The 19,746-nt window shown below is 33.8% G+C and overlaps 1 protein-coding gene and 1 long non-coding RNA gene across 4 annotated transcripts in view; one reads left to right on the plus strand and one right to left on the minus strand.

Moving 5' to 3' along the window:
- Positions 1 to 8,023: 8,023 nt before the first annotated feature.
- On the minus strand, positions 8,024 to 12,490 carry LOC128238481 (uncharacterized). The gene is made up of 2 exons (XR_008261710.1): positions 11,673 to 12,490; positions 8,024 to 8,883 (listed from the first exon to the last, which is right to left on the minus strand). It is a non-coding gene; the product is annotated as an uncharacterized LOC128238481 (long non-coding RNA).
- Positions 11,311 to 19,746, plus strand: part of LOC128238475 (uncharacterized) — a 39,245-nt gene continuing 30,809 nt past the window's right edge. Inside the window, exons 1-4 of one of the 3 annotated variants that reach the window (XM_052954435.1) lie at positions 11,311 to 11,367; positions 18,400 to 18,481; positions 18,635 to 18,704; positions 19,692 to 19,734. In XM_052954435.1, coding sequence (XP_052810395.1) covers positions 18,639 to 18,704; positions 19,692 to 19,734 — 109 coding nt within the window. In that variant the 5' untranslated portion in view covers positions 11,311 to 11,367; positions 18,400 to 18,481; positions 18,635 to 18,638. Of the gene's footprint in view, positions 11,424 to 13,690; positions 13,769 to 18,399; positions 18,482 to 18,634; positions 18,705 to 19,691; positions 19,735 to 19,746 lie in introns of those variants that run through there. The other 2 variants (XM_052954434.1, XM_052954433.1) reach the window with 2 other exon arrangements.

Here is a 19,746-nt window from a genome sequence, read left to right on the forward strand (position 1 = left end):
TTAAATAAATTTTAATTTCAATAAATGTTTCAGAAGTTTCCAATGTTTCTTGGAAAAAAATGGTATCCGTTTTCTGCTAAAACGCTAAAGACGTCCATTTCTTCGTGATTATTAACTTTAGACCCAAGCAATCTAAAATGTATTTTATTATCGGGGTGTTTGGAATAGACTGCGGCGATGTTATACGCAAAATAACTTATTGAATGTAGTCTCCTCTGTTTTGAAGAAGGGCGACTAAATCCTAAAGCATTCCCATGTAAATGTCTCCGCTGATAATTCATGGTTTCTGAAATTTATTATTTTCCTTATTTTAAAATGTGTATAATGATACTATGGTGATAATTAAAGAAGTCCAACTTCAACACAAATTATTTATTTATGAAACTATTCAATTATTATACTACGCATAAAAATACTAATCCTCATAAACACTGATAAATGTTTTTGGCCTTAATTTGTCCTTCTACGTTTAAATGAACACCGCAAAACATGGGTGCATAAAGTTGGCTTAATCTACGACATTCTACATTCAATATATGGTATACACGACATTCGCAACAATAATGTTTTGTACTCTAAACATAACAATTACAATATTCAAAACATTGATATCATTAGCAACATTTACAACATTTGCGTTTCGCCACATTGACAGAATTGGCTCGATGTTCACGAGAGTCTCAACATTCACATTCGCGACTCCACCAGATTCGCGACATTCACAAAATTTGCGACATTCAGAACATTTATGACATTGGTGACCTTAATTAACATTTTTTGTGAATGCTGCTTACATTGTGAGTGTTGTGAAGGCTTTGAATGTCGCAAATGTTGCGTAAGTTATTAACATTGTAAATGGCGTGAATTTAGTTATATTATTTTAAGAATGTCGAATGTTGAATGTTGTATAGATGCCGAAATGATACACATGTGATTGTGTATATTGAATAAATATACGTTTTATCTTAATGCCACTTTGAAAATTGGATGTGATGGGTGAAAAGTACGAATGAATACCTGTAAGACCATACAAAAACTAATATTTTAATACGGCCTAAATGTATTCAATACTTTTGAGAAACCCCCCGATTTGATGAGCAAATTGGCCTACATCGACATCCAGCTTGGGATAGTGTTAACTATCCCTATCCCAAGCTGACGATCAATAAACCATGTGCATCCATAATGAATTATTTCTCAGAAAAAAACACAATAATTTATAGAAGTGTATGTAAGGCCTTAAAGGGCTATACACCGTATGATGAAATAGCGAAAAAAAGAGAAAATTGTCGAAAACTGACATAAACTTGGTATCGATGTGTTCAATGCATTGAAACTAATTACTAACAGAAGTACCACATAGTTTACAAATAATTTATTTTTCGCAGTTTTTTCGTATTTTTCCATTAAAAAAGATTACTAGGTATGTATACCTAGTAGAATTCAATCTTATGGGTGATTGGCTAGTTGATGTTATCACGTGATATTTCCAAGTAAGGTATATCGCTTAAATATTCCAATATTTAGTGTAAACCTTCGTAGCACAGTGGATACAACACTGGACTGCAATTTTGGCGACACCGGTTCGAACCCGGTCTCCGACTCGATTTTTGTTTGTACATTTAGGTGTTTTTTTTACAATTATGATAACAAAGATTAAATCATTTCATTTAATAATTGTCCTGAGATTCGTCACAGAAAAAAAACGTTTTTTGGTGCCAATCTGGTGTACAGTCCATTTAACCTTGTGCCGTTTAACAGGATATTTAGTCGGCGCCCATTTTTGATATTACTTTAGAAATATTCAAACTTAGGGACTAGTTCGTAAATTGCAGAACAATGCTTTCAATAGTTTCCACGTTGCATGATAAAATATGAAGTTTACTTTCTTTTATAAAACTTTACACTTTAATTGATAATGCAACCTTAAATTATAATAGCCCTGCTTAACATTTTGAAATTTTTTATTTTAAATACTGAATCATAACAACTCGGCCTCCGAGATAGATACAGGCCGAGATGTTCCGATTGATATCAAATAGATGAAGGTTACACGGTACTATTAAAATATCCTTTATGTTTATAAACCTCCTACGCAGTAATCTCCCTTGGTGACGGCAAAAATGCCGAGTTTAAAAAAAATAACCTTGAGCTTAATTGTTTGTTTTGAAAATGTCATTCGAAAGAATGAACTCCAGATAATTCCCCTTTGATGTATAGTATTTTTATCCCCGTTCTATATACTCATATGAGTGAAATGTGTTACAAAAACTTATATAAAATATAAAGCAAGGAATTCACATAACATGCCGGTACAAATAATAGGTGAATTTCATGCTATTGAAATCTATGTTTTAGACAATTGACTCTATTTCATCCAAAGAAACGTATGTATGTTTTTGTTATAATTTAGTTTTAACCGGAGGATTAGCTTGGGGAAAACCCCCCAGAATATCTATAATTCCGGGCTTAAACTATTGTATCAATATTATTAACCATCATGTCCTTCGAGCATATGTACACCCAACATAAAACAAAATATTATCATTGAAATAATAACCATTTTTGGTTATCTTCATGCACGTTTTTCTTCTAATTTCATTGCGCGTGACTTGATGCTATGCATCAACTTTTTTCTTGTCGTTATTGTGTTTGGCTTATAGGCTTGTCAATGAAGTATCCGGTGTATTCTTGTATGCTTTGTGTTGGTTTGATCTCAGTCAAGCGACATGGCTTCGCAGGAGACTTTCGCAAACTTGAATGTTTTACTACTGGGTTTGCTTTCTTAGTATTGTCATGTGAATACACAAAACGACTTCCTACCGCATTCGTAACGTACGTAGTACTGTTTAGGTCAGTAGAAATAAGAAAGACTAGTTCGAATGACTACTGGGATTGTACCTGTTTTTCATTGCATTATTAACACTTCCAGTGTGAATATGCTCAACACAATAAGAATATTTTGCTCTGATCTTTCCTTATTTAATCAAATTTAACCGTGAGTAATTCGAAGAAACATGCATACACATAATGTTCTCTATCAAGGAAGCTTATTATATAATTATAATCAAATGAAGCTGATACTCACCATTGAAAAGGTATTCTTTGGCAGTTCACATAATGCTAAAATATGTGCAAGTATGATGTGGTCAAAACATGTAGGAAAACGAACCAATCATTGACGAAGTATTTAAGTGGCAACCCTTGAACATATGTCAACCTTCACAAAAGAAACACGAGCATAAGCCACTACAGCGATGACGCAAAGCAGTAGACAAAAATGATATTAGAGAAAAAAGAGTGAGGAGAACAAGAAAACGGGGACACCGCCTTTACCATAATGTTTTGTGCAGGTAGCATAAACTATTTTAACGTTATTTATGGGGAATCGTATGTGGAAGTTTGCAATATAATTATAAACTAACAAATATGCAAATATTGCATCACATTTGAATATGATGTTCAAAAAACGACTAAAATCTAATCAGCTTGACACATAGAAAGAAGAACACATTGCCGTATTACGCGAGACGCTAATGTGGTTGTACTCACACAGCTAAATTGTGACCCAGCATAAAGTGACATGTTGCCAAGCGCATTATAATTTACATTTCCCATTAGGGACAACCGAAATACGATTTATGGATATGGTTAAACTGGAGTAAAAATGAAAAAATAGAAAGTTACCGAAAGACGCCTGCTATTGTATATATATTTTAATAGTCATATATATTTGATGATTTTACACATTGTAGCCATAAATTATAAAATAATATCTAGAAATAATGAGTTTATTGACAAAAGAATTTCCTTTATTTAGCCAATAAGAGTATTCTCCCGTTCTCAACCGAAATACGATTTATGGATATGTTTAAGGTGAAGTAAAAACATGACAAATATATACAGTTAACTTAATACTAAATTTTATTTTTCATCATTTCTTTACATACATGACATATACGTTTGAATAACATCGAATATGGAAGGCTGCATAAAACATAAGTCATAGACATATTAAAATTACATGAAATATTGAACGCTGCAAATACAAAATAAAATGATTAACTTACAATATGTATTTAAATCATTGACAAAGACATAAACATAGGTTGTTACTACCTAAGTTCATATGTGCATGGCAAAAATGTTGCCCGAATCGAATTATGTTTCATTATTATGTGCAATAATTATTGCTAACTATGTAAATATCTTCATCGTTGACAGCAAACAGTTAAAATTAGAATACTTTATTTTTTAACTCGGACCCAGTCAATGCTATAGATGCAGCTCTATACAGGCAGTTGCCATCGCCAACAGTTTTTATGGGCTTGTATTTGGTTAAGATAACTGGATTGAGATGTGTGAGTATGTCACAAGCACTATTATCAATGCCTGCCGCTGTGTGACTTATAAGGGCATCAAGTTGTATCGCTACATCGTAAGTATCAAGCAGCATACGCTCAGACTAGCCCTGGTTTGTAAGACTTAACGACTTTCCGGACATGGCATGTTGGAGTCTGTAAGTAACTTTAGAATAATTCCGTAACATAATCAGCAGGTAAATAATACGTAATAAATATTTAAATGCCAAAACCTCTTGTTTCACCAAACCACATACGGTTCACGGATAAACATACTTTCAATACCGATAACATAGTTCTACAATTAACATTTACATCATATGATAATCAACTAGTACATGCTGCAAATTTAAAATTTCAAAATGTATTTTCTTCTAAAATCACCCGCAGTTATAAATGTACACGTACTGCGGTCCTTTAATGCGTAATTATTATGGTATTTACTCAACACGTGTCACAGAGCCGAAAAGGGTTTACCCAAATAAATACACTTCCAATTATACCCAAACTGTCCCCCCCCCCCCAAAAAAAAAAACAAAAAAAAACGTGCCGCTACTTTGTGGGTTGTCATATACCGGGTGATAATTATGTTGTTTTAAACATCGCCTGATCTTGTGTATTTGGTGTGGTCTGGTTAATATTGTCCATAAGTAAGCTAATTTATCTGAAGATGAGAACTTCGCTGTTTAAATACCAGTACTGTCGATCTAAGTTAGTTTAAAAGAAAATGATTTTAGCGACATTTTCGACCTATTTCAAAGGCAACGTTTCAAATATATTACAAAATACTTTCAAATGCTGTTTATTGATCTAACATTTCCATATGAATATACATTGCTATTATTTGAATCAAAATTCATATTCATTTTCATAATACAACAACTAATAAGTCAATTTTACCTGCGTTAAATTGTCTTTCGGTTGGCGAAGGGAGACAACTATTTCACTGACATATTGACTTTATTCAGTTGGCCAATAAGTAAATATTTTCATTAACTTTTTCATTTTTATGATTGTGTTTTAGTAATATGACTATTATGAGATCATCATTAATTGGAATAATTGTTTATTTTGGAAGCTTTTATCTGTCTTTCGGTTGGCGAGTCGGCACGCGCAATTCGATCTCGAAAACTGAAATTTCAACTGCCTATTACATCATTATATTTTAATATTTTTCTCTAAAATTTGGTTTGGTAATGTATTTGTATAATATTAATATAAAAACAATAAAATAAATGCATTAGAAGGCGTCTTTCGGTAACTTTCATGCGTATTTCGGTAATTTTACCCGTCTTTCGGTAAATAATCGTGTTTCGGTAAGTCCAGTATCCGTCGTTTTTCTTCTGATATTTTTTTTTACGCGCATTATTTTTGCTTCAGCTTCATTTGATTAACATAAGCTTCCTTAATAGAGAACATGATGTGTGTGTATGTTTCTTCGAATTACTCGATTAAATTTGTTTAAATAAGGAAAATGCAAAAGCAAAATCTTCTTATTGTATACTAGAAGTTTTAAGTGACTCGAACTAGTCATTTAAATCAAAAATGTAATTTATTAAAAATATCTTGTCTGAATAAACAGTGGTTGATTGTCTACAAAGTATTCCTAGACCGCAAGTTTTTCCAAGAGAATGACCCTCGAAGCTTGCCATTTTCTTGTTTCATTTCAAGATTGTCTTGTCAGAGGGATTCGTTCTCAACAATGGTCACAGTATTATCAATGTCATCGATCTAAGCATTGCCAACTTTGGAGAAATCCAGTAAAGCGAAAGTGCCTATGGTTAATTATTGCCCTTGAAGGTGATGGTTTTGTTTTAATTGTATGTTTTTGTTTTATTTTGGTCCTTTTTAGGGTCTTGTTGGTTACGAAAGTTACATTGAATAAAGAAGGAATTAATGGTGGCATTAAGTGTGCACTTCCGTGTTCATATCTCGGATGAAACGGTGGTGGTGTTGATGTTGTAGATGCTGCTTTCACAAACGACAGCGTCCTCTGCTTAAAAATGGGGTATGATATATATGAAATAATTCATACGATAAATACACTACTGTTTTTTTTGTTTGTAATAACACACTTTTCATTAATTCATGAATCAAAGCGCCGAGGAACGGTGGCCCCGAGAGAGTAAGCAATTTATTCAAATGTGTATATATATATATATATATATATATATATATATATATATATATATATATATATATATATATATATATATATATATATATATATATATATATATATACATTTGAATAAATTGCTTACTCTCTCGTGTAAGATAAAAATAATGTATGTAGAATATGTTTGAACATTTTAGGGTTGGGACGTTTGTTATTTCGAAGTAGTTGAAAGGGAAATTCAGATACACAAGTTGATATGAAATGTATGTCATTGTATATTTTCATGCAGTAAGTATGCATAATATGGTCATTTTTTAAAACTCATCCAGGCATGTATGCTAAAAGATGTTAATATTGTTCCCAAGGGATAAGTTTCACAATGGAAATGAACATAACGTTAATATTGAACAAGAGCTGTCACAGAGACAACGCGCTCTTCAGTGTAAGGATTGAAAAGTTTTGGCGAAACATGCATGGATCACTGTTAGATTAGATTTCAATGCAATTCATGTGGTGAGATATTAACATAAATGTAGTTACATGGAAACTTTCAACCAGAATGTTTAAGTCTAATAATAAATGGCAATTATTTGCAAAATACAGTTATATATCTTGGTTATTCAATGACATTGAGTGTTTGAATACCATTCTATAAAGTCTCAATGCAATACATCGAGTAGTTGCTGAGAAATTTACCTATGTGTGCTTACACGCAAAACCTTAACCAGAATTTCTATGTCGAATAATAAAGGGCAACTATTTGCATTAAATAAAACTAGAGCTATCTTACATGGGGAAGTTTGATAGTTGAGTACAATTGTATGAGTCTCAATGCAATACATCAAGTAGTTGCTTTGATATTTATATAATGTGTGCTTTCACACAAAACCTTAATCAGAATATCTAAGTCGAATAATAAAGGCCTATCTTTTGCATAAAATGCAAAGTCAAGTTATCTTACTTGGTTAATTAATTAGGTTGGATTGTTGAGTACCTTGTATCATGTCTTAATGCAATACCTCAAGTAGCTGCTAAGATATTAACCTATGTGTGCTTGCATGCAAAATGTTAACCAGAATTTCTAAGTCGAATAATGAAGTCCTATTATTTGGATTAAATGCAAACTACAGTTATCTTACTTTGTTAATTCAGTAGGTTGGATTGTTGAGTACCATTGTATCAAGTCTCAATGCAATACCTCAAGTACTTAATGAGATATTACCTATGTGTGCTTGCACGCAAAACCTTAACCAGAATTTCTAAGTCAAGTAATAAAAGCCTATAATTTGCATTAAATGCAAAGTAGAGTTATCTAACTTGGTTAATTAAGTAGGTTGGATAGTTGAGTACCATTGTATCGAGTCGCAATGTGATACATCAAGAAGTAACTGAGATATTAACCTATGTGTGCTTGCACGCAAATCCTTAACCAAGGTGTGACGCCGACACTTGGGTGAGTAGTATAGCTCTCCATATTCTACGAAAAGTCGAGCTAAAAATTGAAATGAAAATACCATGGACATGGAAACAAACAACATAGCAAATGAAAGTGTTTTGTACAAATGTACAATGTTTTATTTACATATCAAAATCAAAGTAAAGTAGTAATACATTCAGTAAATGTCTGTGTTACCGCAGGGTTCTCAATAAGTTTTGGTTGAACCGTCTCAAATAGTAAAGTAAACGACCAGCTTCTACTTATTCTACTGAAAATTCATTTTGTTTTCCAAATTTGAACCGGCCCTATTGCCATTTGAACCGACCATTTTGGCCGACAGCCGGTTCTTATTGAGAACAATGAGTGTTGGAAATATGTATGTGAGCAAACTATGCATGTTTTGATGAGGTTGGCAATAAACACATGTGTAAATGCACATAAATTATGTATTAACATTATCAACATATACACTGAAAGAACATGTACAAAGGTATGAATGAAACATTAATGTTTTATCAGTTTTTATGCACCATTTTCAATAAAAGTTTCAGTATAAAGCAACAACTGGTACAAAAAAATGTGGTCATTGCAGCATTGCTATATTATGATAGATGGCACAGTGTAATTGCAAGCATGTTTAGTTGTGGAATACGAATGAGTAAGAGATGCTTATGAGTAAGACTGTTTGTCGTTATTCAGTAAAATTTACATCGAAATTGGCTGATGAAATAAACAGAGCATCCGTTGGTTTATGGTCAGTTCGTGGTACATCTCGTATTCAAAACAAGTGACGGTTTGTGTGCTCCTCCTCATAATGATTTCCATGGCAACAGGGCAATGGTCCATTTAGAACGTCTGAATGTTCTTCAGATAGTGGCTTGAAGGCATGCTACATCACAGCTGAGTACATCAGAGCTGAGTAAATCAATACCATGGTGGCGTTGACTTCCTAACGGCTTCAGTTTTCTGAAAGTACATGTACCACATACATCGACATTAATATTCATTGCATGATAGAGGGGGGAACACACTTCAAAACTCATATAGTTCATCTGCAGGCTATATGCAACACATACTGAAAGTTTGGATATTATATATTAAACAATAAATGATTGAGACAAATATTAGCACCTGTGGTATTTTCATAAAAAGCAGAAACAGCCATTTCCCTCAAATGGTAAGCTGCAAACCTTTGAAGAGCCATCATTTCCTTATAGGCATTTGGAATAATTTGACCAAGTAAAGTTCTCCTTGTAGCTTTCAATGGTGTCTATAGAACAGCACCACAAAAATGACCTGCCTACTCTAAGAAGTTTTTATCTAAGCAAAATAAGGTTTTGGATGGGTGGATCTGGCTGGTTTTCAAAAGGAACCGAGCTCTTATGGATATGTAGATACTGTAAGTTTCATCGAGATACAATCAAACCTGAAGGCTGTATTGTTTTAACGAGCAATTGTTTACTGACAAACTGATTTTTTTTATACTATCAAGGCCCAAAATCTAGGCATGCTGGAATCTGGTTGGTTTTCGAAAGAAACCAAGCTCTTACGGATCTGTAGATACTGTACAAGTTTCATCGAGATACAATCAAAACTGAAGGCTGTATCGTGTTAACGAGCAATTGTTTACAGGATTTTTATATGTAGCAAGGTGCATATTTCAGTATTTTATTAGTTTGTGTGTTTGGTATGGTTCTATATCGTATATCGTTTTGTATTGTTTGTGTATCGTCGTGTTTAGTGTTGTGCTACGTAGTTATTGTCCTCTGTGCGTTACTGTCCGTCTATGTCCGTCAATGTCCGTCTATGTCCGTCAATGTCCGTCTATGTCCGAGTGCGTCAGAGCGTGAATACTGGTTATGCGAGTTTGTCTAAATTTATAGAGTGATTGATTGGTTCATAATGCCTTTTCCCCTTTTTCCCGCTTCATTGCACACGCCCTTATTTATATATACACATATATCATTCCGTTCTGAATCATCATCGACGCAAGTCAAGATTTCAATTGTAACAGTTGTTACTATTTATTTAATATTCGCTCTTATCATTGAGCTGAAATATTCTTACTTATTTAATATTCGCTCTTATCTTTGAGCTCAAATATTCATTCATATTTAATTATTATTTAGACGTGCCTGGTAAGTTTATTGCTCATAGTTCTTAGAATGTTTTATGTATTTAACCGCGAAGTCCCCCTTGATATATTTACCGATCACTGTCCATTGTCTTTGTATTTGGTGTTATTAATAATATGATTATGTTAGCATATACTTTTATATGTTTTATTATATGTTTTAGGTTTCATTCGACAACGTATAAATAAATAATATTCGAACTCCGAAGTTGAGTGGTTTTGTCTTGGGACACCCACACTACATATACTATCAAGGCCCATAATCTAGGCAAGCATGGTCGGATCTGGCTGGTTTTTACACTACCATACATTATTATTAAAATGACACCTTCTATGCAATTATACTTTCTTTTGCAATTATACAAGTATTGTTTTGTTATCTAGACAACAAAAGTTTGGTCATACACATCTTTAACTGTATTTCAATAACAATGTGTTAATTGCTATAATTGACGTGTGCTCTAAAAGCATTAAAATAACAAACACATTTATTTCCAAATGAATGAATGTGTTAAAGTTTTATGACAAAAAAAAATCAAATAAAAGGGAATGAAAAGTCTTTGATTTAGGGGTTGAAAAGTCTTCGATATGGCTATTAAAATAATTCAACTAGGGGTTGAAAAGTCTTTGATTTAGGGGTTGAAAAGTCCAAACAGGTAGGGGTTGAAAAGTCTTTGAAATAGGGGTTGAAAAGTCAGAATGTAACCCTGGTTAGAGCTACCCTGGTTCTTTAACGTGTACCAGTGTATAGCACTGTCACACGGGACCCCCATTTAACGTCCCTCCCGAAAGACGATTAGTTTGTTTTAGTAATGCGACGGGGGATCGAACCTGCTACCCCTGAATTGATAGTCAAGTGTGTTACAGACAGACAGAAATATTTATTCCGACGTGTACATAGTACATTGTCTATAAACATATACATATTTCATGAAATATACAAATAACATTCAGCATGTATGATGATATGTATATATAAATAAATATAGTAGTCAAGACCACGTGTAGTATATTCGCTGTGGTAATATGATACTACCTGGTGTTTCCCAGCCAGAGAAGCCTCTATGATAGCAGTTAATGTTTGCGATGCAATGTATTAAGACCTATATTAAATGTATAGTAAAACTCTGTGGTTTGTTGATTCTCTTTGGTACCAAGATATTACACCACGTATCCACCACCCCATAAAATGCGCGATAACTTGTAATCTTATAGAAAGCCGCCTTTAATTAACATTTATTGTATTCTTAAAGTAGTAACACTATCGGGGGAAGTGTCACGCTGGGATCCCATATTCCATTCAACAGCTTGTACTGGTACGTATCAGTGAATTTTTGGTTCGAATATGGTGTTTTCATTTGATTTTTAAAAGGTATGTACCCATTTTGGTTCTCAAATACGTAGCAACATTTTTTGACATGTATGAAATCCGTACATTTTATACCGCAACTTAACCTGTGACTCTTATGTCATAGAAACCGAAACTGTATACACTTTCGGTATTGAAAAGTAATTGCATAAAAGCATATTTTATAAAGAATATAAATGTAAAGATTTTTTACACTATAAAAAAACAACACATATATATATATAATTATTGAAAATGTGACAGTAGAAGCACCTCAATTGTGTCGCCCGTTGACTCGATTGTACAGAATGGTAATATATAAGAATGCGTTCCCATTCCTACATCGTGGCGATTCGGTGGTCTAGTGGTAACACACTTGAATGTCAATCCAGGGGTCGCAGGGTCGATTCCCTGCCGAACGTTAAATGGAGGTCCCGTGTGCCAGTGCTATACACTGGTGCGCGTAAAAGAACCCGAGTAGCTCTAACCAGGGTTACACTCTGTATGTGCACTATGCTCCAAAATCCTAAAATGACTAACACTCTTATCGGAGCACTCGCTATTTGTATTGGTCGCTAACGCCTGTGTAGTTCGACAATATCTCAGAGGCGTATCCAGGAATTAACGTAAGAGGGGACGTTAGTCAGGGGCACACACTTTCGACATTCGCACCCTACCCTCCCTCAGAACCAAAATATAAATGGTTTAACATGTTTCCTAGGGGTTTGGGGGTACTTCCCCACGGACATTTTAACATTTATTTATTTATTTTTGGGGAGATGCCTTGAAAGCCAAATTAATGCATGAGTAGGATGGGTTAGTTTAAGTTTTGTCAGGAATATCATTTTATCACGTGTTTACATTTAAACACGTATTATATTTGTCATATTCTTAACTAAGATAGTGGTCGAGTTTGAACATGGCTAAAAATAACTATCATTGGATTTTCCTCGCAAATTTTAATAGTTCGATGCGGTTTTCCACAGCTTGAAACCATATATATAGCTCCAGCGCCATAAATAAAATATTTTATACTGGGTTAGTCATGTTTTCAAACACTGAGTCAGTCAAGAAGCATAATCACATTTCGGTTAAGGTCACATGCACAGTTGTGGTGAATTTTATGTGTTCAAAATCAGACTTGAAATAATTTCCATCGCCCAAATTTTGAATATGGTGGCTGATTTCTGCCCTGTCATGTTTTCTGCGTTTATAGTTAAAGGTATGAAAACCAGCAAAAGGGGGTAGAACAAAGATACGAAAAACCGCCACACATAGCAGGGCAAAAATACGGAAACCTGCAACTCATTGGAGGGGAGAGCAAAAATACAAAAAAACGTTCGAAATATGACAGCCTTGTCGTGTTTCGAGAACCCTCAAACGAATCGAAGAACCAAGCGACAAAATGTAAATCACCAGGACACCATAGACACCATGAAATGTACAGTATCCCGGCTGTGTCCAAATGCCAAAAATACATGTACTATCCCTAAACCAGAGGTAACGCCCAATGAAAGACTGCCCAACCTTTAAAAGGGTTTAAGCTTTCCGTGAATTGAATTAATACACGTGTATGTACACGTGTATTTGCGGTTCTTTCGTCGTAAAAATGGTAAATGGACTAGATGCGAAAAAAATATCCGTCACGGGAAAACAAGAAAAAGCCGCTACATTTTCGCCCTCGATTTGGCGGTTTTCAGTTGCCGGTTTGTCGTATTTTCGCCAATGGACATGTCCCTCACTTAAAAATCCGCAAAAATAATATTTACGTTGTACAGTATCCACTGTTACACTTGTCCTGGAAGATATGAACATTTTCTAATTGGTACTTTTGTATAAAATTTCGTTGTATTAATTTTTTAGAAATTATTTTAGATTTCCGATTTTAGGCAATTCCAGAAACTTATAGGCAACTGCCCAGAATGGTCCCAAACATTTCACTGTATACGTCTACGAACAAAATAATCTTAGATAGTGAAACTGCTCCCAAAAAGAGACATTCCATTTATAGCTGTCACCGCGCAATCGGATTAGCTCTTCGCATTAGCTATTCTACTAAAATGACGTATAGACTATGGATCTGTGTTATATATTGTCAGCGCTTTATATCAACTGTGTTGTTCATCATAAATATTTTCCATGGTCTTACCCCTTTGTTTAACATCGTAAGTTCATAAATCATAACGTTTTTTTATGTAGAATCTACGATAATGTAACAAAAATATAATTAACTATTTCCTATATAGTGGTTGAGGTAATGCTCTTTAAAAATGAATAACTTTTGGGATCCCAGATGTTATTGCGTTCTCTGTTTTCGATATAATATGGCCGTTTTGAAGGGGGAAAGGAATATTTTGAATTTTATTTAGGTATGTACCCCTTATTTGGCTCTGTAATACGTACGAGCATTGACGTATGAATTGGTAAATTTTGGGCTAATTTACTCATTGTTACCTAATTGGTACCTTGTTACCTTGACAACAATCACATTCGCGGACATCCGGGACGGTATTGAATGTCATTATTACATTAGACTTTTTGATATGGAAAAAAGCGACAAGATTTGCTAATCTATACTTTATACGTTATTATTTGTTAACCACAGTAACTTGTTTAAACTACAACACTAACTAATTATATTTTTTCCAGTAAGAGTATTCTTCAATGTTTTCTTACATCAGTCATTGGCGTAGCTTCCGCTAGGCTTCACATCAGTGTCATTTTGTTTTCCGTAAAGCTTATACTTGTAGAGTAAGCAATAACCTGTAAGCATCAACTTGCTTTTTTGACATCAACTTGTAATAAGTAAGTCGACGGTATTAAACAGATATATAGTTTAACCCAGATAGGGGCTGGCATACATCGATGTGTATTCTATTTAGAAATGTCTAACGACTTCAATGACTAGTGTCAACATTGGAAGCTTCAGGTAAATGGAAATAAAACATGTCATGGTATTTGGATCAAAAATGTGATCACGGAGACAATTTCCAATTGGCAATGAGGACCTCGAAACTGCGTATAACTATAAGTAACTCGGCAAGGTATTTAGCCCAACTGGTAAATATATTAAATCCAAAATAAAAGACATTCAACCAGAACACAAGCAGAAAAAGCACTTCATTTTCAGTATAGAATAATTGATAGCCTGGATTTAGTAATTGACTTATAACCAAACTATTTTATCACACTTTCGTTCCTATATTGAAATATTCAGGTGATATTTTTTAGTTTCGAGAACACTGAGCTCTTTTAGAAAAATGCATATTATTTTTTAAGGACAATAACCAAAATCAAAGAAAAGTACATATATGTTGTTTTGAGAACTTGCTAGAAAACCTCTCAAAACTGTTAATTCACAAAGGATGGTAGCAAATGTGGGTAAATTGGTACTTAGTGTAGACTTGCATGCTTCATTTGAATATATATCGTGCAATGCCGCAAAGTAACGTTAATCTTAAATGGTTGAATTAGTTATATCAAACGCATTTTTGATTCCACTGGTTATTCATGGTTGTTCGAAATGCAATTCAATGTTAATGTAAAGAACGCAAGTAATAGCATTTTTGATTCCACTGGTTATTCATGGTTGTTCGAAATGCAATTCAATGTTAATGTAAAGAATGCAAGTAATATTTAAAAAAGCATTCTGATGACCAGAATTTCAAACGCTGGCAAGAGAAAATAAGTTCGTCCCACAAGATAAGAGTCTAGTACGGAAGTATGAAACAAGATATTGCTAGGTCATTTTCAAACTATCAGTCCTTATATAGTCTTGCATTACATTTACATACATTAAGAGGCTGTTACTTTACATTCTAATTGAGAATGGCAAGAATTGAAGAAAGGTCAAAGATGTTGTCCACTCTGTCAGTCCGGAGATATTTATCAGTATTTATTAACATGCCAAAATTTCCAAATTCAGAGAGAGAAATAACGCTATTCCAAGAAATGATTTATAGCAACATCAAATATGAGCTGAAGTTTGCTTTTCGATACACGCAATACAAAAATGTGTGTTAATTTGTCAGTTTTCAAAATATTTAATGAGTCGAGTAAAGTTTTATCTTTATCCATATCATTCCTACCTTTAGAAATATTCATAACACGTGCCACCTACTTCTAACCCATAAATAAATCACTACTCGTATACTGGTGTTGTTCCAAACAAGTATGTTAAGGCGACTGTATTAAATTAAGAAAATAACCTATATTTTCAGCCAATGAAATGGCTCATCGGCTTTTATTATAAATACTACGTACGCTGAATCGTGAACAAATCAACGTTCTGTGGGCTTTTTAAGCTCCGCCTACTCAAGCCTAAACAAATATATTTAGTTCAGGTGACCCGACCCTACCTACGAAATAGGCGCCGACCCTACTGTTTCTATAGTCAGTTTGAAAAAAAAATAATGTGTAGTTTAAAACCTTGAATGCTTTTTACAGAAAATTACTTTAGCACCATTCTCCAATGATGAAAATAACACTCCTATATATTAAACGCCTAAGAATAATAATAATAAAAAGCCTACCTACCCTACCAATTTTTGAAAAGGGTGAAACCCTAACCAAACCATTTTTTATGCCTCAAAATCTCAATAATTACATTCTGTTAATATTAGAACATCACACGCTTTATGCATTTCATGTTCTGAAGGGTTCTTTTCATCATTTTTATATTGCTTGTATAAAGTCACTATTCGCTGTATAACATAGTTTTATCAACTTGATTGCCATGTTCTTATGTTGATATTTCAAGTTTGCATGTCCAAAATAAAATGTGAATGAAAATGAATGTGACTACGTTTATTCGAGTGCAAAAAATATACGTTAGCAACGGTTCCTAATAAAATATTTGTGATAAAGAACTAACCGTTTCCACGCAATCCAATTCGTAAAATATAGGTATGGATTAATAATAAAAAACAACACACAACTAATCCGTAACGACACTGCATAAGTATAAGTTCAAACACCTAACCCGTTAAAAGTTATTATTTATGCTTTAAACAATTTAATGGCCGGTCGCCCGGAACGCTTGCGACGCGTAACGTACATTTAAATATGCGTGCGTGTGTGCATGCGTAAGTGCATGTGTGCCCGTGTATATGCCACAAGCATATTAGGACGGAGGCGCATCCGGTGCGCTCCCCCTCTAAAACGGTTTAAATTGACTTTTTTATTTCAATATGCAATGATCTGCATGAAAATATTGCACATTAATGCATATTTCAGACTAAAATGTCTCTATCTTTCCTAGGGTACGACTTCAAGCCCCAATTAACCAATTAAACCAAATATTGATCGGACGTATTCTTTGGGAAGCGAGTGTACTTTCTTTGTTGCACTTCTAAAGTGCGCCCCCTCTAACGCGAAATTCTAGAGCCGCCCCTGTATGCAGAACCATATTGAAACATTATGATTAAGACTAATTCTTTCAAAACAATACAGTTGTCATGGATGGTGATCATAAAACATCTTAAGTTTCTTTTTTAACTTGTAGATTTCTTTTTTTAAATTTTTTTTTTAATAATAAAATTACAAGAAAGTATAAGTGCTTTTGAAATAAATGTATATATATATATACATATATGTAATATATACATCAATACAATCAACATGGCAACGCAATTTCTGATATTATTTTTTAAGTATGTCATATGATCAGTGAGATACTCAACTAAGGAAAATGTCTTACGATAGGAAATTATTGTTGTTGTTTTATGAATACCGGCCTTGCTCTTTAATATCATAAGTTAATGGTACATACAATTATAATAACAACGTAATGTTTTTAACCTCAAATAGGAATGTTAAATTAATGCTAAGAGTATAGGTTGTTTCTGTTCATTTCAACGGTCATTTATATTTGAACACGTTTTATGTGTCATTTTATTGTTTACATTGTTATTGACTAAATGTACGACATCGCTCAAAATACCTTTTATTGGAATTCCAACGGTTTTTCCGCGCTCATATTTTTAGTTTGTTGAGGTTTTCCACCTTGATGAGCGTTTATGTATATTTATAGCTCAAGCGTCATATGATCCACTATTAAAGGAAGTTAGTCATGTTTTCGAAAGACTTTCTGATATTATAAACTCGCATAATTATGTATGTATGCATTTATTTATCTATATCTTGAATAAGGCTCATCTCAGTCGATATGTACTGTATAAAAACAACATTAACATTAAAAGCATTATCTTTATGAAATTTAATAAAACACGAATATATATAGACAGACGCTTACTCAGTGGCGACTGTAAGCCGTTGAATTATATCATAAAACTATGTTGTGCAAAGGCATTCAAATCAAAACATTCAATAATATAGGTTAGTATACTACTACATGTATTTACGATTAAATCAAAATTGCACAACACAAAAGAATACTAAATATATACAACTCCTCCGCTTATAATTAAGCCATGAGCGCGCGCGCACACACGCACACGCACACGCACACACACACACACACACACACACACACTATTAAAGCTGCATTCTCACAGATTGAACGTTTTGACAACTTTTTATGTTTTGCCTTAGAACGAGCGATTTTTGCGAAAACGCATGTAAACCAGTTATATAAGACTGCTGACAAAAAATAGATCGCAGATTTTATATCTAAGTTCAAAAATGATGTTTTAAGCATTTTTCTTAAACCGTTTGTAACCAAAAAACATTAATTTTCAAACGGAAATATAAAAAAAAAAATATACATGTAGTATGCAGTATACAGTTGGGTATGAAATACTGGCCGTACCGGACCATTTCTTTGACCAAATTATAAATGCACATTATTCTGTATTACACGGCCATCTGTATGCAAACATCTCAACAGAAGGACTTAGGGAAAACACCAACACAAGCTCTACCAAGATTACATCAACTGTGATGCATTCAGACTCTCATTCTTCTCCAGAACTGTCAGGGTGTTGAATGAAATCATTGCATTTGTTGACTTTCAAATTGTAAACAAATTCTGATCCTTCAGTTGATGAACGAGTCAAAAGAGGACAACAAGATAACTTGAAACGTGACGCCAAACCAATCTGCCATTTGCTGATTACATAAAGGTAAAATAACTCATCAGCCCCTACAGGTGACCATTGTTGTTTTTCCTCTGTCGCCATTGCGTTCGTCTCTAAAGTTCTATATAATGTTCTTATTTTCATCTTTGATATTCGAAGGAGTTGAAAAGAATGCTCATATTTTACAAAATATTTCAGATAGATGTTTATTTTGCTGACCTGCTATGTATTTGCCTGGATCGGGGAGTTTTACAGTTTCGGTCAAAAGGTATGTTATTTAAAGTATATTGTATTCTTCTTAACTTATCACCTATGAGAATTGATTTCTTTCTCATGTAAGCTTGCCTATTTTTCGTTTAAAGACAAAAGTTAAGGTCAGTCATATCTTAAATGATGATTTTGGTGTTGTTAAGGAGTTGTCCAAAAACTCCCAACATTGGCCAAAATCCATGAAATGGATCACACAACATCCAAGATATTTGAATGAATCGAGTGAACATTTTGCCAGTTGCCCGCTGGAATGCTTTTAAATACTTTAAAGATGTTGATTCATAAGAATTTGACTTTATTGAATGTAAAGAATTATTTTTTTATACTTCATTCACTATATTAATAGGTAGAATAGGTAAGAGGTAGGATTGGATACACTTTGAAAAAAATCTTGTCTGATTAGTATGTAGGCAACTGTATTAAGTCCGTTTAAGAAGGATGGTTGATGTTTAGCTCTACTGGCCAAAAGCATAACAGACAATGCCCCTGAGGTCAAAACTGGCCACGCCCGGAGGTTACAAGTTTCCTGTATACAATACTAGTACAGTGAAATCTTTGGAAATATTCTTGTCTGAAAGCAATAGGCCAAGACCTTAAATAATTTGTATGTAACATCATAAACTGGTCCTGCACCAAGATCAAATTATGCCCCTGGGGTCAAAGCTGGCCCAACCCTGTTTGACCTTATTTTTTAAGCTGCAGCTGGACTATGCTTTGAGAACAAATATCAAGCTTATATATTTCGTGTGTAGCATTGTCAAATGTTTCTCTACCAAGATTGTTGAAATTATACCACTTGGTACAAAATTGACCATGCCATGAAGGTCACCTGTGTTAAATAGAGATGTAAAAAAGGTATTTGTTGTGTAACATTGTATAGTGGTAATAATGGTATTTTTTACTCAGGTGAGCGATTTAGGGCCATCATGGCCCTCTTGTTTACAATCATGACCATGAAATAATTACTTGTTATCCTTTGTTTCAGCTCTTAGCTGTTCTCTGTGCGATTTGCAGCTCCATACATGTCGGTATGTGGACTA

The sequence above is a fragment of the Mya arenaria genome, chromosome 6 (genome assembly GCF_026914265.1).
Source record: "Mya arenaria isolate MELC-2E11 chromosome 6, ASM2691426v1".
Classification (NCBI taxonomy): Eukaryota; Metazoa; Mollusca; class Bivalvia; order Myida; family Myidae; genus Mya; species Mya arenaria.